Source organism: Rhodamnia argentea, chromosome 4 (genome assembly GCF_020921035.1).
Source record: "Rhodamnia argentea isolate NSW1041297 chromosome 4, ASM2092103v1, whole genome shotgun sequence".
In the NCBI taxonomy this organism is placed as follows: Eukaryota; Viridiplantae; Streptophyta; class Magnoliopsida; order Myrtales; family Myrtaceae; genus Rhodamnia; species Rhodamnia argentea.
Window position 1 is genome coordinate 29,820,147 of NC_063153.1, and position 25,032 is coordinate 29,845,178.

The 25,032-nt window shown below is 40.8% G+C and overlaps 2 protein-coding genes and 1 pseudogene across 3 annotated transcripts; all 3 read right to left on the reverse strand.

Annotated features, from left to right (window-relative positions):
• Positions 1–4,181: 4,181 nt before the first annotated feature.
• Positions 4,182–7,232, reverse strand: LOC115748851 (arginine decarboxylase-like). Its single transcript, XM_030685492.2, has 4 exons — positions 7,187–7,232; positions 6,684–6,917; positions 5,552–6,164; positions 4,182–5,331 (listed from the first exon to the last, which is right to left on the reverse strand). Exons 2-4 carry the CDS (start codon positions 6,830–6,832, stop codon positions 4,312–4,314), a joined length of 1,782 nt encoding a protein of 593 aa, XP_030541352.1. The 5' UTR covers positions 6,833–6,917; positions 7,187–7,232; the 3' UTR covers positions 4,182–4,311.
• A 1,706-nt stretch (positions 7,233–8,938) lies between these two features.
• On the reverse strand, positions 8,939–13,614 carry LOC115733099 (annotated as a pseudogene).
• Positions 13,615–19,471: 5,857 nt separating this feature from the next.
• LOC115748849 lies at positions 19,472–24,251 on the reverse strand. 2 transcript variants are annotated; one of them, XM_030685488.2, is made up of 6 exons: positions 24,047–24,251; positions 23,681–23,781; positions 21,766–21,843; positions 21,547–21,618; positions 21,329–21,426; positions 19,472–20,787 (listed from the first exon to the last, which is right to left on the reverse strand). In XM_030685488.2, the coding sequence occupies exons 1-6, from the start codon at positions 24,068–24,070 to the stop codon at positions 20,177–20,179; spliced, it is 984 nt and encodes a 327-aa protein (XP_030541348.1). In that variant the 5' UTR covers positions 24,071–24,251; the 3' UTR covers positions 19,472–20,176. The 2 variants fall into 2 exon arrangements, with proteins under 2 accessions (XP_030541348.1, XP_048133738.1); XM_048277781.1 differs by having other exon boundaries at positions 21,766–21,880.
• Between the last annotated feature and the right edge of the window lie 781 nt (positions 24,252–25,032).

The following is a 25,032-nucleotide window of genomic DNA, read 5'->3' on the forward strand; positions in this document are numbered from 1 at the left end:
GCGATGAAGGAGCTGCGAGAGATGGGAGTAGAGAGCATGATCGTGGGAGTGACTTCGAGGGACGCTGAGGCCAACAAGGAAGCCTCGCCATGACCATTGCCAGCAGCCGCGGGCAAGGCCGCCTTTGCCCAAGGTTGGCTAGGCCATGGCAAGGCTGGGTGAGCTCCGGTGACCCTCGTTGGCCACGGTGGAAAAAAAAAAAAAAAGAAGGAAAAGAGAAGAAAAGAAAATTTAAAAAAAATCAAAAACGATATTTAAAAAAAAATAATTGCCCATATCATCAGCAGTCATGCCACGTAAGACGGCTGGTATTCACATCAGCAACTTCAGGCCTAAATTGGCCGAATGGATTCAATTGATATCAATGCAAATATGTTTTACCTTAAATTGATCCAATTTAAAGGTTTAGACTGAATTAATATCAATACAATAGGTCTAGGACTTTTTCAATACTTTTCCCTGCAAAATACAGAGTTATAGGGACCATGTAGTTAATTCGAGCTTATAGATCTATGAGTGAGCACGGTAACACAAGTTCTGTAATCATGCAAGTCGTGCTGATTATTTCTAGTGCTTATTAATTAAAGGGAAGTCATGAAAATTTGGCTGACGAAAAATATCAACGTGACTTTTTTTATCGTAGTAAGAAAAGCAAACCAATTCACTTCAGCGAGCCGATCCATAAAGTCCTCAATATTCAAACTTCGATCACAGATAGGAATGTCTATATTCAATTCTAGTATGCGGCACATTTCATATAGCTTTCTCATTCTTATGTACATGCTCTCGAGGGTATTGGGTCACGAACTGAATGAAAGATAGATCAATGAAAAACAAACGCTACCAAGGAGGTGGCTCAAAAGGTCATACATTCAATCATTGTTATGACAGGTAACTCGTAAATGTCATAAACCATTCCCGTCCACATTGAGTTATTTTCCTTAGGCCTTCTGCGTCACAGTCTGTAAATAAGGTAAATCCAAAGAATACTTTTTGAATCTTAAAAAGTTTCTACTGCAAAGTTTCAATAGAACCCAACCTGATATAAGAAGAATATACGGTATGTCGACACATTACTAAGGCTCAGTTAGTTTCGCAAAAAATAAATAATTTTGGAAAATATTTTTTTAAAAATAATGGTGTGTGTCACTTGAAATAATTAATTAAGAAAAATATTTTCATTACCAACAACAATTTGTGACTAAATATTTGCATAGACGATAAAAATATTATCCATTAATTCATTTTTGTAAGCTATATAAGAGACCATTTTCTACAAAAATGTTTTCCTATTACTCACTTTCCACGAAATAAACGAACCATAAAGCATATCCAAAGTGGTAATCTAAAAGAGGCAATATAATGCATATATGCGCATATATCTTTTACACATTGTTGTCTTAAATTAAATCTTCATCGTTTGCAGGAATTTCATTTTTTTTTTCTCCTAATTAACTCGAGAGACTTTCTCTCTTTTTTTCCAAAAATAAAAAAAACTTTTTTCTGCATAAACCTGGTATATTTTTCGCATTTTATTTTCTATTAATAACAATGACAAGTAAATCTTCATCATCTTGGCAACAAATCCAGTTCATTTCGAGCAACACTTTCTCTTTCTTTATGGAATTTCCTTTTCTTGTTTTGATTTCTTGCAATTATAAGCAACATGACATGACCAATATAAAGTTGCGAAATACAAATACCTTCTTGTATATAGCAACTCAGTAATAATGACTTGAAACGAAATGCGATAACGTTGTAAAACATCTAAAGTAAGGAATGACCACTAATTCAAGATTTGCTTACCTAAGTTGCACAACCCATGATTTCCTAAATCACAAATTGACAATGCCTAATAGATATATTGCCTTACATAGTGAGAATGAATTGTCTATATAAACTCAGAAAAGCCCACTAGCCGATCATGTATCGCTGCACTGCACAGGCTTGAAACTTGCGGCATCCACAGTACCCATCAGAAGATCCAAACGATGAAGAGCTTCAGCATATCTTTCCTCTTCATCTTCCTCTTAATTAGCTTTGGTAAATCAGAATCGCTCAAAAAGAAAAAATTTTCTTCTGTCAGATCTCTTGATTTCCCCTAGATGAAGTTTGACTTGTGTGTCTTCTCCATCTGTTTCTTGGGATGCAGGCAATGAGGTGACGATGGTGAGGGCAAAATCATGCACAAAAGAGGTTGGTCTTGGTCCTGTGCAGCCGGAGTGCACCCAGTTAGAGTGCAACTACCAGTGCACTCAGAAGTACGGCAAAAGTGCCACTGGATACTGCAAAAGTCTGGCGATTTGCAATTGCATTTTCCCGTGTTAATTTCGTCTTTTGCGTCGGCATCATTCTACCTGAAATAATGTGATTTCGTCCCCCGATGACGATTCGCTTCTCAGTGTCGTTTTATCAATAAGAAAATCTTACAAATACTCACGGCCTTATCAGTGATTATGTGCTATGTTAGACTTAATGAGGCAAAAGAAAAGCGGGGATCAAAGATGTCAAAGACCAGCCCCAATTACAAGATCATCAAACCAATTCCAAATCACTATATTACTATGAAGTTGTGTCTGTGTAGAAGAATGAACTGTTTGATAACCAGCCCACACAAGCCATACTCACCACCAAGAACACAATCATAATACTTCCAGTGCAAACTCCAGAGTCTGGATGAAATAGGACAGTTCTTTGTGATGTTGATTAGCAAGCTTCTCAAAGCACTTGACTAATCCTGTCCATTCACAGCAGTCATTCCCATCCCAACGGAATAGAGTAATTATAGGGGTGACCCTGTGATATCGTTTCCGTACAGGTTCTTAACCAATTAGGCGTCCCTTGAAGTTCAAGCCTGTCGCACGGCAAAAAGAGCCATTGAAACCAGAATGTCAATGGACTTTTTCCCTATTGAAAATGGACTTGACTACAATTATTCTAGATCTAGAATATATATTACGAGACATTCTGATATCCATATGAACTCTCAAAGAGTAAACCTGCAGTACCTGGATCAAAAGGCAGATGCTAAACAGATCGACAAGCTCTTTCAAGATACATATTACGGTCAGAAGGGCATAAAATCGCTTTCAGCAAACAGCGATAAGAACTAATCACGTATAACATTTTTGCAAGTGATGGTTAATGAAGCACAATTAACCGATCGACCTTGTGCAGTACAATTTCCCACTCCAGTGGAAATATTATAAAGTACCAGCAGAGAAATGGACCGACACGTCCAGATGACACCAACCGAGTGCTTCTACAGTGTGTTTACCAATTGGGTCACTAGAGAGGTGTAAAAAGCAATTGATATAGGCCATCATAACATCTTGCGACAATATTTAAGGATGTGAAAGCTAAGACCTTTCGACCACCAGCATGCTGAAATACACTTACGTCAAGAACGCGAAATTGTCAGATCCCACGCTGCCGACTTTGTACGGCAAAACGTGGATTCCTTAATCATTGCTACCCTGTCATATTTCAGTTGATACGATCAAATTATAACTAACAGACAAATGCGGACATGTCTCTCCTCGTGCGGTGTAACCTTTTTCGTGTCCAGCCACCGAATAGTGAGAAGTACAGGTGCGCAATCTTTGGAGATTTCACGCTCGGCTCTTTCCAAAATACCAATGATGGGAGCGTGCGGTATGTGTCATTGACTGCTAGCATCATCCATTTACCAGGGAATCTTAAAACAATTGCTGCCTTTGTTTTTCTTTTCTTCATATAATTGACATCAACACCTGGAAAAACCAGATTACTTAAGTGGCAACCAATGCCAATAACGATGCACAAAGGCAACAAGACTGGTTGGGAAGATGAAGGCAAGCTTCTCTGCAGGATTTGCGGTGAATGTGAATTCAGATGCACCGAGTAGGGCCGCTCCTGCCTTGAGCTATGGGGCCTGGACAAAATGTTAAAGTATTTTTTGGGAAAAATCTGTAAGTATAGATCATCTGGTCAATGCACCGAAGTACCAAGCATTCGTCAAAACAAACCCTAGAAGAATGTGGAGTGCATTGTTATCACAGATGTCGGAACCTTCAAGCCATCCACGAGACAAGAAGAGGTCACTTAAGCATTTTATTTCTTGACAATTGGACCTTGAGAAGAATCCCTGTCTTTCTTTCCAATAATTCCTTCAAAAGAAATTCCAAAATGCAGACTCTTTGCACCTGATGACCGCCGAAAATTGCACTTGGCCAGAAGTGATTGCTTAAATCTAGAGAAGTGTGTATTGCCACCTAGCCTTGAATTTTGCTAAAATCGAGATAAGTGAGTTATTCCGCATAAGCCCAAAATTTACTCGGTGCAAACAATTAACGAAGAGAGCAAAGGATCAGAGGCTCCAGTTATCAGCGCTCCATCTTTCTTAACCTGCATCAAATAGTCCAAAGCTCGCTCTGTAATGATCTCTCCAGGGATCAGTAGAGGAATTCCTGGTGGATATGGACATATCAACTCTCCACAGATTTTTCCAGGACACTCTTCAATGCTTGCTTTCCTTTTGTTCATAAAGAAAGCGTCTCTAGGACTGATTGCCATCTCTATGTCAATGAAGGGACCCAAATCTCCTTTATTCACTGTACCTTCAATGCTCTTGGCAGCTGATGCTACAGATAGACGCTTTATTCCAGAGACTAGCCTCTGAATATGCTCTTTGTGGGTTCCAAGATTTAGAGCAAGAGTGATATATCGGGACCCAACAAGTTCACAGACAATCCCATGATCCCTATCTAGAATCTCATCTGCTTCATAACCGGACAGACCCAGCTGCCAGAAACCAAGTGTAAGGCGCAGAGGGTCCATGGTGCTACAGTTGGAGAAGCTTGAAGAGTCAAGTAGAGTAACACCCGGCACTTCTTCTATCAATTCCTTTGCAATAACCGACAAATCAATTGATCTGCTGAATATGGCTCCTGGGTTTTCACTCAACTGAGCTCTAGCAGCATCCAAGGATGCCAAAAGCAAATAACTAGGACTGGTGCTCATAAGTGTCTGAAGACATTTACATATTCTCTCTCTATCTACGATATTCCCCGACATGTGCAACATGGATGACTGAGTGAGGGAGCATAAAACTTTGTGTGTGGACTGAACAGCAATATCGGCTCCTTGCTGGAGGGCTGAAGCCGGCAGGTGACTATGAAATCCAAGATGTGCACCATGAGCCTCATCGACAATCAGCGGAATTCCATGAGAGTGACTCAGCCGGGAAAGCTCGTATATGTTGCTGCATACACCCTGGTAAGTAGGGGAAGTGACAAAAACTGCCGCAGCTTTTCTACCTTCATTTTCCAAATCACTCAATGCTTTCTCTACCTGCAAGAAGAAGCATTTTAAATTACTTAAAGAAAGGCCAGAAATTTTGCAGGCGAATTGACAAATTCCTCTTATGGAAGCTAATGGAAGTTCATTTGCACTTGCCTGTAAATAGAGGTCTCGCACTTCAAATTGACAAGAAATGACAATGGAGAAATAATACATACTAAAGCATGATAAGAATGGGGAGGAAGCATAAACTTGTCTGAACTTTGCTTGCCTGTGCAACGTCGATGCTGCCGGCAATGCCCCACTCAGAATTATATTCAGGCATGATGTATTTCGGTACTACACCAGATAGCACCATGGCAGAAGTTGCTGACAAATGAGAATTTCGAGGGAGAATGAGAGTGTCACCAGGGGAACAAGTAGCCATGATTGAAGCGTGGATGCCACATGTAGTACCCCCGACAAGAAACCATGTTTCTGATGATCCGAACAGCTCGGCTGCTTGCTTCTGTGCATCCAAGATGGGGCCCTCTGGAGAGAAGAGGTTGTCCAGCTCAGGAAGCTCAGGTAAATCATGACGAAAAGGGTCCATGCCGATAACCCCAGCCAAAGAAGATGGAGCGGCACGACCTCTGTTATGTCCAGGAAAATGAAAGCTTGCGACGTTCTGTTTGGCCGCAGCCTTCAGCGCGCTAACCAGCGGAGGGTGAGGGGGATCATCGTCTCCCTCAAGCCTCAAAGAGCTCAAAACGAGGGGATCATCTGTAGCAAGATTATCAACAACCCCGATCCTAACTTTGGTTTTCTTGGGTTCTATACCACTTCTTTCCTGTAATTTGTGTTGAAAAGGATCAACTTGATGTAGATTGGTGACAATTTGGCACCTAGGCAACAACGAAGAGGCAGCATCGGACGTATGAACTTTAAGTAATGTGTGATAAAACCTAATGAATCAGAGGATAAGGGGAAGAGAGACCTAGAATTGCAGGCAGAGTCTGTAATGAACCAGATCAGATGTCCTAATGTCATTCAAGAAACCAGGTTCTCACAATTTTCTTGTAAGAATCATGTTAATACTGCTGAGAATTGAAGGGTTCGATTGGACGGCAAGTGAGATAAATACAATCCGAACAGTCTTCGTGCTTAGAAGTTTTACAGGGGGAAAAAAAAAACAGAATAGGACCTCAATCAATGTCAAACAAGAATCAATGACAAGACTCTGGTCCAATCACTACTGGACCGAGCTGAGATGGCAATGTGAGCATGAACCCAATCAGTTGCAGGACAATTCAGGACACGCGAGATGATTGCGAGAAAAGAGGAGCAGGAAGCACAAGTAATAAGTGAGGCAGACGCAGAAGAAGCAGAGAGAGAAGGGAGGAGGAATTAAGACAAACACTTACGGGGCAAGTGGGGAAGAAGAGCGGCCGAGAAAGAAGCTGTGCTCGGAGGGGCGAGGCTGGGTGCTGCGAGATACACGAGATGTTGGTCTTGCAGTGCCGAGGATGGAAGTGGATGAAGAAGAGAATGACAGCGCCATGCCCTTGAACATGCAGCGAGGAAGACGCGGAGGAGGAGTGGGGCTTTAGTTATGGAAACGCCACGAGAGCGATATTTGACTGTACAGTATCATCATGCAAATGGACAACTCATGCGTAAATATTTATGTACGGTGTTATTTACAGTGTTTACTTTAATATTAATATTTTTTAGATCAATTACGTGTTAATTTTTTTAAAAAATAATTATTTAAGTGCTAACTTCAGTGAAATCGCCGAAATTCTCACTGTTGACACTAAATTGATTGTTTTTTCTTCGATTTGACACTTAAATAATCCAAAAAAAATATATTAACGATAAAGTGAATACCGTACACAAATATTGACACTTGATATTTGCTTATACTGAGTCCATCACAAAGACCATATATAGACTTGTTTTTCAGCCTATTCTTTGTACTTGGACCCTCGAACGGATGGATTGAGTCAAAAATAATACAACGCAAACTAATTTATTTAATCCGTTTTGATTTATTTTTATACAATACAAGCCTAATTACTCATATCTGACCCGACATATTGTTAAAACTCTTACATATTTAACTCAATATAAAAAAATCCGTATCCAAATTGAGGTAAAAGCACGGAATGAGAGAGCACAAGAGAGAGTGAACGAAAGTTATAAAGGTGAGTTGGGTTTAAATCGGTTGTGAACTCATTTCACACTCATATTATTTTAGGCTTTAGCATTTTAAACACATTTGCGATCTATTTACTAAATATAACCAACTCATTTAACAACCTAGCCCTTGGTATATAGATTAAGAAACGGGTCCATGACCTAGTATTTTATTATCTTTATGTAGCTGAGAGCATGACAAGGTCAGATTCAAAAAAGATAATTTCTTGAAAAACCAGGGTAAATTGTGCAAGTTCTTTTTGAGTTACTCCCACGGTTCTGAGGTGAAGTGCACCTCCGAGGCATTTCGCAAACTAGGACGCACAGCATATGGAAGAAGATGTTGAGCGAAGTAGGGGTGAAGAAAAAGAACTGAGCGGACCGAAAGCCAGACGGCTGGGTTTACTTCCGTGGGACGCCGGTCCGATCCCCGGAACAAAGGGTATGCCCACTCGAATTGCCCGAATAGGACCGATCATTTTTAAATTTTTAATTTATATTTAAATTTTTTTTAAAGAAATCATTTAAACTCTTAATTTTTATCGATATTTCTACTGTTTGTCGTGGAATGAAAGTGACTAAGCAAGCGTGGCCGTGCTCACACAATTTTGGAAGCCTCTTTTAAAGCAATTTGACTTTTTTGCAAGTAAAGAGAAGTGGCATCCAACCTTGCCTTAATTGACAATATTCTTGTGATACGAAAAAGTGCATCCACTTTAATTGCAGCATAATATGGAAAATGTGTGAAAATGTGTTTCAAACACATGTAACCGATTTTACTGGATCGTCAAGGAACCTAACCGGATCGGTCCGGTATGTCCAATCCGGTCCGATTCCGGGCACCTTCAGTTTGATTCCCGATTTCGAGGTGAAAAACGAATAGCCAAGAAATCGATCTTCCCTAAAGCTGATGTAAATCGTTGCGGAAGTTGATCGTTCTACGAAGATCTAGGAGTTGCGAATTTGCTAACCTCAACTCCCAATCGAACCCGTGATTGGTAATCTCGGTATGAACGCGACCTGTTGACGAACCTGTGTCAACCAATCAACGTTATAACGCCACGAACAAGAGAATTCGCGATCTTGCTCGATAAGTTGAATTCGATCGCCACGAGGAAACCTTGATAAGATCTAGTCCTCAAGAGAACTCAAAGAAGAAAACGTCTACGTATAATATTTTGAATCAAAGTTGCGTTATCAGAAACCTATAAGCTCCCTTATATAGGGTGCTAACCCTAATAAGGCAAAATTACAAAAATATCCTTAATTAATGAAAATTCGCCTAAAAATAGAAAAAGGAGTAAAAGTCCATCTAAATGATTCCGAAACGCTAAAAAACGTCGTCAATCACTACTAAAGCAGTGAGTATTGATCGGTGGCTCGTTTCCAAGCGTCCCGAAGTCATTATAACCAAAAAAGTGATATTGTTGCGCCAAGGAGCTTCAGAATTTTTAAGTCTCGAATCATTATTGTCTCTATTTCAAAGATCTTGAACCATGACGCCGACAGCTTGTTTGAATTCCTTTGCTCTGGCTCGAGTGATGGGGCCTAGCGGATAGGATAATGGATCCCTAGCACCTCCTCCTAGATAGGGCTCGATGTCCACATCATTCCCTCCCCCGTGCAAAGGATTTGCCCTCAAATCATCGCTTGCATAAAAAAGAGTCAAGTCAGAAACATTGAAAGTAGCACTAATACCATACTCACTTGAAAGATCAAGCTTGTAGGCATTATCGTTGACTCTTTCCAATACCATGAATGGTCCATCCCCTCGCGGTAACAACTTAGAATGTCGTTGTTCGGGAAAACACTCTGTGCGCATATGAACCCGGACCCAATCACCGAGCTCAAACACTACCTTCTTGCGCCCTTTGTTGGCTTGCTTTGCATATTGCTCTGTCTTGTGCTCAATATTCAGCCGCGTCTTTTCACGCAAAGTCTTCACAAATTCAGCTTTCTTAGCACCATCTAAATCCACACGCTCATCAACAAGCAAATGGGTTAAATCTAACGGAGTTAATGGGTTAAAACCATAGACAATCTCAAACGGTGTGAATTTAGTAGCAGAATGCACGCTCCCGTTATAAGCAAACTCAACATGAGGTAAACAGTCTTCCCAAGACTTAATATTCTTTTTAATGATAGCACGCAATAAAGTCCCTAAAGTCCTATTAACTACTTCAGTTTGACCATCGGTTTGTGGATGACAAGTAGTAGAAAATAAAAGTTGTGTACCTAACTTCTTCCACAATGTCTTCCAAAAGTAGCTAAGAAATTTAGTATCTCGATCAGAAACAATGGACCTAGGCATGCCATGCAAACGCACAACCTCACGAAAGAATAAATCAGCAATATGTGATGCATCATCGGATTTATGACAAAGTATAAAATGAGCCATTTTCGAAAATCGATCTACAACCACATAAATAGAATCCCTACCATGCTTAGACCTAGGCAATCCTAACACAAAATCCATAGAAATATCAACCCAAGGATGCGTCGGGATAGGCAAAGGAGTATACAAGCCATGTGGTTTAATTGTAGACTTAGCTTGTTTACAAGCAATGCATCTCTCACAAACACGTGTGACATCTCGTTTCATGTGTGGCCAATAAAAATGTTCATGCAGTATTTCATAAGTTTTATTTATGCCAAAATGTCCCATTAAAGCGCCACTATGCGCCTCTCGCACTAACAACTCTCGCAAAGAGCATCTAGGCAAACATAACTTGCTTTCACGAAAGAGGTATCCATCATGCCTATAGGATTTTTCAAACGCAGCATGCTCACAAGCTTCAAACACTCTTCCAAAGTCATCATCATCAGTATATAATACTTTGATATGCTCAAATCCTAGACACTTTGCTCCTAAAGTAGTTAGAATTGCGAACCTTCGGGAAAGTGCATCGGCTACCACAGTTTCCTTACCTTTCTTATACTTGATTACATATGGAAAAGTCTCGATGAACTCCATCCATTTGGCATGTCTTTTGTTCAACTTTTGCTGCCCCCTCAAGTACTTCAAAGTCTCGTAATCGGTGTGGATCACGAACTCTTTTGGCCACAGATAGTGTTGCCAAGTCTCCAAAGCTCGCACCAAAACATACATCTCTTTATCGTAAGTTGAATAATTCAATGTTGCTCCGCTTAATTTCTCGCTGAAATAAGCTATAGAACGTCCTCCTTGCATCAACACGGCTCCAATTCCTGTACCGGAAGCATCACATTCTATTTCAAAAGTAGCACTGAAATTTGGTAAAGACAACAAAGGAGCATTAGTTAGCTTATCCTTTAACAGATTGAATGCTCTCTCTTGCTCTTCTCCCCACATGAAACCCACGTTCTTCTTGATAACCTCGGTTAAAGGTGCGGCGATGGTGCTGAAATCCTTCACAAATCTGCGATAAAAACCGGCTAAGCCATGAAAACCGCACACCTCTCATACTGTTTTAGGTGTTCGCCATTCACGAATTGCTTTCACCTTTTCTTCATCAACCTGTATTCCATCAGCACCAACAACAAATCCTAGAAATACTAATTTGTTAGTCACAAAAGAGCACTTCTTTAGGTTAGCATATAGTTGTTCGTCCCTTAAAACCTGAAAAATAGCTCGCACATGCTCAATATGGTCATCAAGGCTTCGAGTATATATCAAGATATCATCAAAATAGACAACCACAAATCGGCCAATAAAAGCACGTAGAACATGATTCATAAGTTGCATGAAAGTACTAGGTGCATTCGTTAAACCAAATGGCATGACTAACCACTCATACAACCCATATTTAGTCTTAAATGCGGTTTTCCATTCATCCCCTTCTTTCATTCTAATCTGATGATAACCACTTTTCGGATCAATTTTAGTAAAAATGCAAGCTCCATGCAATTCATCCAACATATTATCTAGTCTAGGAATAGGATATCGATACTTTACCGTAATGTTATTGATTGCTCGGCAATCAATACACATGCGCCAAGACCCATCCTTCTTCGGTACCAACAAAACAGGAACATCACATGGGCTAAGACTCTCTCGCACATATCCTCGCTCCAGTAATTCGCTAACTTGCCGCTGAAGTTCCTTTGTCTCCTCGGGATTGCTTCGATATGCGGGTCGGTTAGGTAATGGCGCACCAGGAATCAAATCAATTTGATGCTCTATGCCTCGAATCGGTGGTAGACCTCTAGGAATCTCATCGGGAAAGACATCTTCAAATTCCCGCAATAAAGACACGACAGAACTAGACAAACTTGGGTCAAGTTCATTAGTAGTAAACAGTGCCTCCTTGTACAAAAGTACAAGCATCGGTCGATCCAGAAGTCAAGCTCTCCTCACTTCACTCGATTTTGCAAAGAAATTCTTTTCCTTTTTTTTTCTTTCCTTTCTCCTTTTCCCTCGGCTTTTACCACTCCACTCTTCTCAACCATTGCTTTTCCTTGCTTCTCAGAATTTTCTTTTCTCTCCCTCTCGACTTTACGTTGTAGTTTCAGTTGATCTTCATACACCTCGGTAGATGTCATCGGTACCAAAGTGTAAGTCTTCTGATTCATTACCAACGAATATCGGTTGGTGTACTCGTCATGATGTACTTTTCGATCATACTACCATTGCCTACCAAGTAAAAGATGGCCTGCTTGCATAGGTACAACATCACACATCACATCATCTTTATATCTCCCTATCTCAAATGGGACTCGAACTTGCTTTGACACCTTCACTTCTCCACTATCATTCAACCACTGCAATCTATATGGTCTAGGGTGTTTTTCAGTCCTTAATCCAAGCTTCTCTACCATGGTACAACTTGCTACATTCGTGCAACTACCCCCATCAACAATCAAACTACAAATCTTACCATTCACCAAGCATCTTGTATGGAACAGATTTTCTCGTTGTTGGTGATGCTCCTCCTCCTTAACTTGAACACTCAAAGAACGCCTAACCACTATCAATTCACCTTTGACTGGCATCTCAACATCGCTACAATCCTCTAACGGTGGCATCTCAACATCATCTTCCTCCTTGTCACTTTCAGATTGAACATCTCCAGGTCCAGTTATTATCATCACCCTCCTATTAGGACACCGATTTGCGATATGACCCCTGCCTAAACACTTGAAACATTTAATTTCACGAGTTCTAGTGTTAGGATTTTCAGTTTTACCCGAAGTCGGATTCGAACCAACTCTGACGTCCTTCTCCTTCTCCTTTGAAGTTTCAGCCTTAGAGTTGTTTGCCTTCCAATTCGGCTTCTCATCCCTCTTCCAATTGGGCTTCCAATTCGAACTTGATCCTCCACCGCTCTTGTAATTTCGGTCCATCTTCAATTGACTCTCGACTTTGATAGCTTTATCCACCAATTCTTCCAACTCAACATAATGTTGCAGCTCTACCACCCTTGCTATATCTCGGCTCAAACCACTCAAGAATCGTGACATTGTAGCCTCACGATCCTTTACCACATTAGCACAGATCATGGTAATCTCCATGTTTTTATGATACTCTTCCATGCTCCTATTGCCTTATGTGAGATTTTGCAGCTTGTGGAACAAGTCTCGGTGGTAATGACTTGGTATAAAGCGCCTCCTCATCACCGCTTTCATCTCATCCCACGTTTCTATCGGCGCATCACCATTACGTCTCCTACTAGTCACAAGTTGATCCCACCATATTATAGCATAATCAGTGAATTCAACAGCTGCAATTTTTACCTTCTTGAGCTCCGAATATCGTTGGCGATCAAATACCATCTCCATTCGTTTTTCCCAATCTAGATATGCATCGGGATCATTCTTTCCTTGGAAAGATGGAATCTTCATCTTGATGTTACCAAGTTCATTATCTTCTCGATTTCTAAACCCTCGGCGTCTGTTCCTCTTCCCAAACCTGCCATCTCGATCATCTTTTGTATCGGACACATATTCATCTTCAAATTGCCGCTGCCATCTAGGTTGTTCCCTAGGCTCATCTCGCTGATTTTGTGGCCTCCCTCGTGGTGGCTCTCGATCACCATCGAGCTTCGTCTCACACCTCACAACTCGATTGCTAAGTGCTTCAAGTTGTAAGCTCAACTGTTGGATGCCCGCTAAAATCGTCTCATCCCTTTGTTTGGAACCATCCTCATTCCGGTTCACGCTTTCTTGATCACCCGCCATAACTTAAACCCGCAAGAAAACGTTAGAGATAAAGAAACCTCACCAAACACTTCCTCATGTGTTTCGCTGAAAGTGTTTGTCACTCCCCTTGTGTTTAACTCAATTTCGGCTTTTTCTTCCCTCAATTAAGCTCACACACTCTTACCTTTTACCTCTCGTTTCTTTCTCACAAGCTCTTTATCGGACTAGATCCAGTTTTTCAAGCTCCTCACAATAGTCGACTAAACCACCAAGCAAGATCATAAATCAATCCGGCAATATACCGCTCAATTCAGCAATCCAACAACTTTCGCTAATTTTCAAATCTCAAACTCAATTTCTCTCGCTGAAATTTCAATTCCGTCCAACTAACAAACGAGTCGCCTTCTTGATTTTTTTTTTTTGCCTTTCTTTTTTTCTTTTACCGAAACTTTTTTTTTTGTTCAGCCTTGCTTTTTTTTTTTTTTGGCCGAAATTTTTTTTTTTGCGAACTCAAATACAATATGAAACCTTATGACCGAAAACCCTAATTCAAAAAAAATTGAAAATGCAGAAAGAATAGATTCAAAACTCTGATTCGATTAACAACGAATCCCTAATTCTATAAACCCTAATTCTATAAACCCTAGTTTGTTGAACGAAAAGCAGTAAAAGTAAGATAACTTGACCTTGTAGAACCTAGCTACGATACCAAATGATGTAAATCGTTGCGGAAGTTGATCGTTCTACGAAGATCTAGGAGTTGCGAATTTGCTAACCTCAACCCCCAATCGAACCCGTGATTGGTAATCTCGGTATGAACGCGACCTGTTGACGAATCTGTGTCAACCAATCAACGTTATAATGCCACGAACAAGAGAATTCGCGATCTTGCTCGATAAGTTGAATTCGATCGCCACGAGGAAACCTTGATAAGATCTTGTCCTCAAGAGAACTCAAAGAGGAAAACCTCTATGTATAATATTCTGAATCAAAGTTGCGTTATCAGAAACCTATAAGCTCCCTTATATAGGGTGTTAACCCTAATAAGGCAAAATTACAAAAATATCCTTAATTAATGAAAATTCACCTAAAAATAGAAAAAAGGCCTAAAAGTCCATCTAAATGATTCCGAAACGCTAAAAAACGTCGTCAATCACTACTAAAGTAGTGAGTATTGATCAGTGGCTCGTTTACAAGCGTCCCGAAGTCATTGTAACCAAAAAAGTGATATTGTTGCGCCAAGGAGCTTCAGAATTTTTAAGTCTCGAATCATTATTGTCTCTATTTCAAAGATCTTGAACCATGACGCCGACAGCTTGTTTGAATTCCTTTGCTCTGGCTCGAGTGATGGGGCCTAGCGGATAGGATAATGGATCCCTAGCACCTCCTCCTCGATAGGGCTCGATGTCCAAATCAAAAGCCAAGTACATCATCCTCCATAATCGATGAGGACGACGCGATCTCCCACCATCTCGATGTTTACCCGAACACGAGACGCTCGATTTCGTCGTGCACAAGGGTTACTGCCTTAGGCACATGCCCGCTCAAGCTTGTGTGGCGGGTAGGGGAGGTGATGTGAATCGTTGCGGAAGTTGATCGTTCTACGAAGATCTATGAGTTGCGAATTTGCTAACCTCAACCCCCAATTGAACCCGTGATTGGTAATCTCGGTATGAACACGACCTGTTGACGAACCTGTGTCAACCAATCAACGCTATAACGCCACGAACAAGAGAATTCGCGATCTTGCTCGATAAGTTGAATTCGATCGCCACAAGGAAACCTTGATAAGATCTAGTCTTCAAGAGAACTCAAAGAAGAAAAAATCTCTGTATAATATTCTGAATAAAAAGTTGCGTTATCAGAAACTTATAAGCTTCCTTATATAGGGTGCTAACCCTAATAAGGCAAAATTACAAAAATATCCTTAATTAATGAAAATTCGCCTAAAAATAGAAAAAGGCCTAAAAGTCCATCTAAATGATTCCGAAACGCTAAAAAACGTCGTCAATCACTACTAAAGTAATGTGTATTGATCGGTGGCTCGTTTCCAAGCGTCCCGAAGTCATTGTAACCAAAAAGTGATATTGTTGCGCCAAGGAGCTTCAAAATCTTTAAGTCTCGAATCCATATTTTCTCTATTCCAAAGATCTTGAACCATGACGCCGACAGCTTGCTTGAATTCCTTTGCTCTGGCTCGAGTGATGGGGCCTAGCGGATAGGATAATGGGTCCCTAGCACCTCCTCCTCGATAGGGCTCGATGTCCACATCATTCCCTCCCCCGTGCAAAGGATTTGCCCTCAAATCATCGCCTGCATCAAAAAGAGTCAAGTCAGAAACATTAAAAGTAGCACTAATACCATACTCACCTGGAAGATCAAGCTTGTAGGCATTATCGTTGACTCTCTCCAACACCATGAATGGTCCATCCCCTCGCGGTAACAACTTAGAACGTCGTTGTTCGGGAAAACGCTCTGTGCGCATATGAACCCGGACCCAATCACCGGGCTCAAACACTACCTTCTTGCGCCCTTTGTTGGCTTGCTTTGCATATTGCTCTGTCTTGTGCTCAATATTCAGTCGCGTCTTTTCATGCAAAGTCTTCACAAATTCAGCTTTCTTAGCACCATCGAAATCCACACGCTCATCAACAGGCAAAGGGGTTAAATCTAACGGAGTTAATGGGTTAAAACCATAGACAACCTCAAACGGTGTGAATTTAGTAGCAGAATGCACGCTCCCGTTATAAGCAAACTCAACATGAGGTAAACAGTCTTCCCAAGACTTAATATTCTTTTTAATGATAGCACGCAATAAAGTCCCTAAAGTCCTATTAACTACTTCGGTTTGACCATCGGTTTGTGGATGACAAGTAGTCGAAAATAAAAGCTGTGTACCTAACTTCTTCCACAATGTCTTCCAAAAGTAGCTAATAAATTTAGTATCTCGATCAGAAACAATGGACCTAGGCATGCCATGCAAACGCACAACCTCACGAAAGAACAAATCAGCAATATGCGATGCATCGTCAGATTTATGACAAGGTATAAAATGAGCCATTTTCGAAAATCGATCTACAACCACATAAATAGAATCCCTACCATGCTTAGACCTAGGCAATCCTAACACAAAATCCATAGAAATATCAACCCAAGGATGCGTCGGGATAGGCAAAGGAGTATACAAGCCATGTGGTTTAGTTGTAGACTTAGCCTGTTTACAAGCAATGCATCTCTCACAAACACGTGTGACATCTCGTTTCATGTGTGGCCAATAAAAATGTTCATGCAGTATTTCATAAGTTTTATTTATGCCAAAATGTCCCATTAAAGCGCCACTATGCGCCTCTCGCACTAACAACTCTCGCAAAGAGCATCTAGGCAAACACAACTTGTTTTCACGAAAGAGATATCCATCATGCCTATAGAATTTTTCAAACGCAGCATGCTCACAAGCTTCAAACACTCTTCCAAAGTCATCATCATCAGTATATAATTCTTTGATATGCTCAAATCCTAGACACTTTGCTCCTAAAGTAGTTAGAATTGCGAACCTTCGGGAAAGTGCATCGGCTACCACATTTTCCTTACCTTTCTTGTACTTGATTACTTATGGAAAAGTCTCAATGAACTCCATCCATTTGGCATGTCTTTTGTTCAACTTTTGCTGCCCCCTCAAGTACTTCAAAGTCTCGTGGTCGGTGTGGATCACGAACTCTTTTGGCCATAGATAGTGTTGCCAAGTCTCCAAAGCTCGCACCAAAGCATACATCTCTTTATCGTAAGTTGGATAATTCAATGTTGCTCCGCTTAATTTCTCGCTGAAATAAGCTATGGGGCGTCCTCCTTGCATCAACACGGCTCCAATTCCCGTACCAGAAGCATCACATTCTATTTCAAAAGTAGCACTGAAATTTGGTAAAGACAACAAAGGAGCATTAGTTAGCTTATCCTTTAACAGATTGAATGCTCTCTCTTGCTCTTCTCCCCACATGAAACCCACGTTTTTCTTGATAACATCGGTTAAAGGTGCAGCGATGGTGCTGAAATCCTTCACAAATCTGCGATAAAAACCGGCTAAGCCATGAAAGCTGCGCACCTCTCCTACTGTCTTAGGTGTTGTCCATTCACGAATTGCTTTCACCTTTTCTTCATCAACCTGTATTCCATCAGCACCAACAACAAACCCTAGAAATACTAATTTGTTAGTCACAAAAGAGCACTTCTTTAAGTCTCGAATCCATATTCATGATGTGGACATCGAGCCCTATCGAGGAGGAGGTGCTAGGGACCCATTATCCTATCCGCTAGGCCCCATCACTCGAGCCAGAGCAAAGGAATTCAAGCAAGCTGTCGGCGTCATGGTTCAAGATCTTTGGAATAGAGAAAATATGGATTCGAGACTTAAAGATTTTGAAGCTCCTTGGCGCAACAATATCACTTTTTGGTTACAATGACTTCGGGACGCTTGGAAACGAGCCACTGATCAATACTCACTACTTTAGTAGTGATTGACGACGTTTTTTAGCGTTTCGGAATCATTTAGATGGACTTTTAGGCCTTTTTCTATTTTTAGGCGAATTTTCATTAATTAAGGATATTTTTGTAATTTTGCCTTATTAGGGTTAGCACCCTATATAAGGAAGCTTATAAGTTTCTGATAACGCAACTTTTTATTCAGAATATTATACAGAGAGGTTTTCTTCTTTGAGTTCTCTTGAAGACTAGATCTTATCAAGGTTTCCTTGTGGCGATCGAATTCAACTTATCGAGCAAGATCGCGAATTCTCTTGTTTGTGGCATTATAGCGTTGATTGGTTGACACGGGTTCGTCAACAGGTCGTGTTCATACCGAGATTACCAATCACAGGTTCGATTGGGGGTTGAGGTTAGCAAATTCGCAACTCATAGATCTTCGTAGAACGATCAACTTCCGCAACGATTCACATCAGGAGGGCTTCGAGAAATCGCAATTGATGCAGACAATCTTGACCCAAAGATGCGTGCTTTTCTCCATCCATGTACCCGACCAGTTGCGATTACCGCTGCATTGATAAGGCAAAACAAAGGGATGAAGATCATAAGCCCCAACTGCAGAAACATGAAACTAGTTCATCTCAATCACCCTAGAGTTGCCTCTGTACAGATGATTATGTATTGATTTTTTTACTCTCAATGACAAATAGTCTGCAGGAGCTACTCATGACCCCAACAGGAACATAACTGAAATACTCCTTCGCGATTTGGGGCGTCGGCCATTTTGACGAATGCGACTAATCCTATCGAATGGTGAAAGTATGCTCATCCCGCCGCTGAGTAATTACCGGGGTGATCTCATGACAATGCTTCTCCATAGGATCTTGACCAAATCGACAACTCTCAAAGGTTACTTACAAAGAACTTGAGTGCAACTATTCTAGGTTCACCAGTACTAGCAACCACTGAAAAATCTGAGTAACTGGTACATGTTCATCTACATGAATTCTCAAAGCACTAATTAAACCAGGCACCTGCAAAAACATAGACACTAAAGTCACGAAACAACAAGTACAACATTCTTAGAGATAATCGCGGACTCGTTATGCTTTCACAATGTAGCTAACAATGTTTCTATGTCACATCAAGGGATTACAAGATGTAAAACTTCTTTCAGCTAACACAAGTGAGAGTTAACAAAGCATAATTAACTGATCACAAGCAGAGAGATGGACTACCACGTCATCTCAATAAAATTACCAGATCTGCTGACTGCCTGAACTAAACTAGAGACGAAACTATAGCAGCACATATATGTTTCTTAATACCTAGAGCTTGCCAGCATTGGAATCTTCTTGGACAGAAGATGGCAAGGGATGAGGAGCTTCTGTATTAGAAATGTTTCTACATCTCTCTTCCTATAGAGTACTTGCCATTGGGTCGCTAGAGGAGATGTAAGACTCATTGACCTAGGCTACTCTAATGTCTTGAAACAATCTCTAAGGATGTGAAAGTTAACTGTCTCTCAACACCGGCATGTTGAAATACACTTCCGTCGAGAACTCAAAATTGTTCAATCATGTTACTCATGGACTTTGCAAAAGAAAACCAAAATTCATAAATCATCCCTATCCAGATCGTGCTTTAGTACATAAAATCAATGATAAACAGTAGACAATTGAATATATGGACTTATGGACTTCACATTAGACTACTCATCCATACTTGGAGTGGTCCAAAGTCCAACTGATTCCAGATTAGCAAAGGTTGAAGCATCAGATTTCATCCAGCACCATCGCCTCATTCGTCGAGTCAAACCCATTATCCATTCCAATGCTAGCATATCTCTCCTCATGATATAACCTTTCATCACCAGCCAAGCATTGGCAGAGAGCAGCATAACCTTTATTCTTGTGCACCCAAATAGTGAGAAGTCCATTTGTGCAATCTCCGGAGATTTGTCATGTCCGGCGCTTTCCCCACAGGTAGGTTTAACGGCTATTACCAGAGTATACTCATAAACCAGTTATCAGGCCGAACGGAAATTCAGAGAGCTCCCATGCAGCTGAAGGATACAGCATAAGCAGGGACAAGTGATTGGATCCAGCAATGAAGTACTTGGTTACTACTGTGTACTACCGAATTGATTTGATTCAGTGCCTTTCGAATGTAACCCATCTCTCACCGTCACTGAGCTTCTTCCGAGTGCTTGAGCAAACATCCTCTTTGCAGCTCCTAGATGCTCTTTTTTCAAGTACTCCTTGTTGGCAACATGTTCACCTCTCCCACTCTGAGATGAGGGGACATTTGCATATTCCTGTACAGATTCTTTAGGTACCTTCCTCCCAGTAAGAGTTGCAGAGACATCGTGCTTCTCACCCTTTGCCTTATCGGACAGATTTAGGCCTGATCCCTGAGTATAATTAGCTTCTTCATTAGCTTCTAAGCTTGAATTGGGGTGGAACTTATCATCTTCTGGCACATTGAATCCGTTAGTGCCTACGTCATTCCCTTCACTATCCTTTATGCTAGCATCATGGTCGGTAGCACCTATCTTTTGGCCAAGGGCATGTGCAATCATACGACGAGCCACTACAGGAACATTTCGTGGTCGCTGCGTCACGGGTTCTCTTCTCTCTTCCGCATCAAAGGCAAAAATTCGTTCACGAGCAGCAAGATAAGCAGCTTCTCTGTCCTTGAATGTATCTTGAGAAGATGGGACATCTGTTATCAACACTGTAAAAGGAAAAGAAGAAGTCATCACTTGGCATTCAAGTCTATGCCATCAGGCATGATGTAAAAAAGGGAAACAAGCAATGAACTTTCAACGGTATGTTTTTTTGAATCTCCAATTTGTACCTTATCGCAATGTCTAATTCTCTGTCTCCTAGGAAACAGAAAGTTACGACATTTTGATGAGATTGGACTTCGCCTGTCATCTTAATGTAATTTGAAATGGTACTCTTGTAGTTCATCAAAGAAACAATGTGGAATGAGGTGCAAGTGTGCTTTGTCGCAATTCCAAATTTTCATGGAAAATGAGACGGCATATGAGAGATCTTCCAGTTACACGGAAACTCTCCTTCAAGGCCAATGAGCGTAAAAGCAGAGTGACCACCTCTCATTAATGATAATTCACTTTCTTACCCTCTCTAAAACTTGCAACCACTCCCTTTCATTCTCCTCAGTTAATCACTAGTGTCCTTTCATTATGAGGTCACATCGTGTTACATAACACTTGAGCATACTCCAAGCACAAATATCCAAAATTCCATACCAGTTGGAGCATCTTTTCTCCTCAGTATCTGGTACGATGATGGCAGAGGTTGAGGTTCATCACACTGCCATAAGATATCACTAACAAGAATGGAAGGTCTGCCATCAAAAAGGACATATTATCCTGCGTGAGATCATAAGCATTGGAATAATGTAAGAACACATAATTTATATCCACAATGCCAAGTCTGAACCAGTATGTGCAATCTTTCCACATACATTGATGTTTCAGGGCAACGCTCCAAGATCAAATGCCGGTCATCTCCTTCACCCACGGATTCATGGGCAAACCTAATCAAGTAATAGTTGGTAAAAGACAACAAGACAGGCAAATGACTTGTGAAATAAAGAGGCAGTGACTCATATTTTCACATAATTGAAACCAAGTGGTAACAGAGAAAAAAACTTTGACGCCAAAAAGCGTATCAAGAATGATACCCAAATATATCAGCCAGCCGATGAAGAAGAAGACGGTTGTAGGAGTTCATCGGTTCCAATTCCAGAATCTCATCTCCACTGCAAAGACAATAATCTAAGAAATTTTTCCCACAATCCACACACAAGGACTTCACATAAAGATTCATATTACAAAAGGACTACAGGATCAAGAAAAAGAACCTTCTGTACCATACCATCAATAGGAATTATCGTAGGGATTCCCATCAACAGAAAAATAAGATATAGCAATGAGGAGAAAGTGGACAAGATGTCTTCCCTGCTCTTAGAGGTGTGGGGTACATGTTGAAGAAAGTCCCCCATTCTGGCCTAGATGTATCCGTTGCAACTACTACTATGGTAGTACATTCAATATAGCTTAAATATAATAAAAAATTTCTAGTTCCCCAACCAGTGATTTAAGAAGCGCATTCGTCAAGCAGGATTAAATAATGCAACCGGGAAAAGGCTCCATACTTACATTCATTCATCTCGTGGACTTGGAGATAGTACATGCACTGAAACACCTGATTGACCTTGTCAACTCTAGTTTGACAGAGTCTAAAAGTATATTTCAAACTCAAAATACTTGGGAAATGTCATGCAAAGAAAACATAAAGGGGGGAAAGGTAGGGTAAAAAAGTTAAAACCGCTAATGACTGAAGAGTACATATCAATAAGAACCAAACACATAAACAACTCATCTTGTAAAAACTATGCCCGTGAAGTGCCCCATAACTGAACTTGGTCAATTCATGAAAGATTCTGCTTACACACGTGCCAAGAGATATTCACTAAATCTCACGGAATTTTCGTGGCATTGACTCAAGATTTGACCCTCGAAGTTGGATGTAAATTACATATCAAGTGACTCTCAGATCAATCCATCCTCAAGAATTCATTATTTAGTCAGGAAATGGGAAAGCTCAGACTCCACCATCTATTTCTTGTTTCAAACTTATCTTGAATGGATCTGGAAAATTCCATATCAGCAGAAGCATTACATAAGGGAAATAGCATTGGAATTGCTATATCCTTCATAGCCATTGGAAGAATACTTTGGTTCCTCACAGAAAATTTCCTAACTTATCAAATTACTACCTTGCACCTTCCCTAATACAGATTCGTGCATGTTTTCTTTAATGGGTCGCCTCGTCTTTTCCGTTAACCAACTAATCATCCCTGGGGCTGCCACATAACCTAGATATTCCTTAGCTAAGGGCACAGAAAACGTCATTGACCAATTTTAACAATTGCTGGAGAAAGGGAAAAAATTGCAAGCAAAGCATAGATTGGGGAACCAACTCCTCCTCTGCTCTGTCATCACCCCTAGCTGCAGAAACAATGACTAAAAGTGTACGTGTTGCAGTTTTCTTTGGGTAAAAGTGTAAGAAGAGAACTTGCTGTGAATCAGCAGTCTTCATTTTCTATGAAAAAGTTAACATCTCCTAGCTTTACAGAAAAGCAGGTCACTTCTCGAACCTAATTACATGTTAAAAGCGACTGCAGGGAGGGATTGATGATTTTTCTTAGTGCGAATGGTTCTCAAGAAGCTGGATGAAAGGTTCAAGCTCCTCTGCAGCAATGCATGTCTCCTCTAATCCACCTAGACTTTTAACTTGACGAAGTTCACATACCCTTTCTTCTCCCATCAATGACAATTCTCTGCTAACGTTGGCTAAAATTTACTTCTTCCAGGTTCCTATTCTGTACTCCGACCACGAAAGATATCTTTCTCTCCTTTTCAACTTCCCACTCCAGTACATCAGACCAAAGGGAATTTTTTTTTTTTTAACCGACAAAGATATGAGAAAAGTACTCACCAATCTGATTCTGACTTCACGAAGTGCAAAAGAAGCAATGCAAAGTTTGCACTCGCAATCAATCAAAGGACATAGAAGTCAGAATCGCGAGATACCTGGAGTCATCCTGAAGGAAATTCACCAAAGCCTCCTCCACAGAGAGGACAAGATGCTTGCAGGGAAGGTTGTCCTTCACCAGGAAAGCCAATTCCTCCACCTGTCACGAGTCACGTCGAGTCATTGGAACTTCAAAGCTCAAAGACTCTCTTCGGCTAGTAGAGAAGTCAAAAAAAGTTTGGAAATTGAGCGCATAATCGGCTGCTCAAGCTCAAGTTGTCCCCAACCCAGTTCGAGCAACGATCGACGATTCATAATCTCGATCGCACTCGAACAAAAGGAAATCAAACTAGACCGACCCAAAAGGATTAAACAGAGAATCAAATCAGAGAACCCAAAATGACAACGAAAGAGAGAGATCTCACCATAGCGAATTGGTTGATGCTCATTTTGAAGAAGACGAGCAGAAACCCAAAATTTGGGAAAGCGACCCCGCGAGAGAGAGAGAGAGAGAGAGAAGAAGGCACTGGAATGAAGATGGTTGGTGGCCCTTCGCAGTTTTGCTGTCTGAACTCGGAATTCCAGTTTTCTGCACAAAACAAAACCGATCGTGGACAGAACAATTTCCCGAGCTCACCTTCGATCGGCGTTGGTTTTTTCTCTTTTTATTGTTCTTTGTTCCCATTTGGCATTTTTAATTATGAGACATCGATTTATTTTCCTTTTTTTTTAAAAAAAAAATGATTGAGCCGTCTTGTTGCCAATGGGATACCGAAAAGTTTAAACTGAAAATTTAAAATGCTTTTATTCGCTCCAGAGATATATTCACTAGAAATCTTAAAATTTATCACCAAAATACAATTAAGTCCTAAAACTTTCAAAAAATTCAATTAAGTTCTAAAATTTGGTAAATTATTTCAATCGAGTCATTCCTTTAAGGGAAAATTCTAATTAAGGGCCTCAAGTGGCCTGATTTTTTCAAAAAAGGGCCTAAAGTGGACTTTGTTTCAAATAAGGGCCTGAAGTGCTCTTTTTGTTTCAAAGAAAGGCCTGGACGAAGGGTATTTCTGTCTTTTACTCTTTTTTACAATTTTATCTTTTTTTTTCTGCTTTCCTTTTCTTTTCATTTTTCCTTTTCATTTTTTCTTTTTCCCCTCCCCTACCCTCGCCCAGCCACGGTCCACCATTGACGTCCACTTGCAATCCTCCCAAAAAGAAGAGCATGGCTCGAGACAACACCCTCCCTCGGGGAAGGGACCGTGCCGGGGCCTTTGAAGATATCCCGACAAGCGAGGAACAGATCCTAGAGGGCCATCGGGAACGGCACAACGCGGTGTCGCTTGATCCTCCCGGTGCACCTCTTCCTCCCGATAACCCCATTGATATACCCAACCCCGCTATGATTCACGTG

Excerpts from the sequence above, each read along its gene's own strand:
- LOC115748851 (XM_030685492.2), bottom strand. The coding sequence starts at position 6,832 with ATGTTCAAGGGCATGGCGCTGTCATTCTCTTCTTCATCCACTTCCATC. Across the intron at positions 6,165-6,683 it reads TCTTCTTCCCCACTTGCCCC|GTGCCAAATTGTCACCAATC; the intron begins GTAAGTGTTTGT and ends GTTGTTGCCTAG. Across the intron at positions 5,332-5,551 it reads GCAGCATCGACGTTGCACAG|GTAGAGAAAGCATTGAGTGA; the intron begins GCAAGCAAAGTT and ends TTCTTCTTGCAG.
- LOC115748849 (XM_030685488.2), bottom strand. The coding sequence starts at position 24,070 with ATGAGCATCAACCAATTCGCTATG. Across the intron at positions 21,844-23,680 it reads TTCCTTCAGGATGACTCCAG|TGGAGATGAGATTCTGGAAT; the intron begins GTATCTCGCGAT and ends TTGTCTTTGCAG. Across the intron at positions 20,788-21,328 it reads GAGAAAAGATGCTCCAACTG|TGTTGATAACAGATGTCCCA; the intron begins GTATGGAATTTT and ends TTCCTTTTACAG.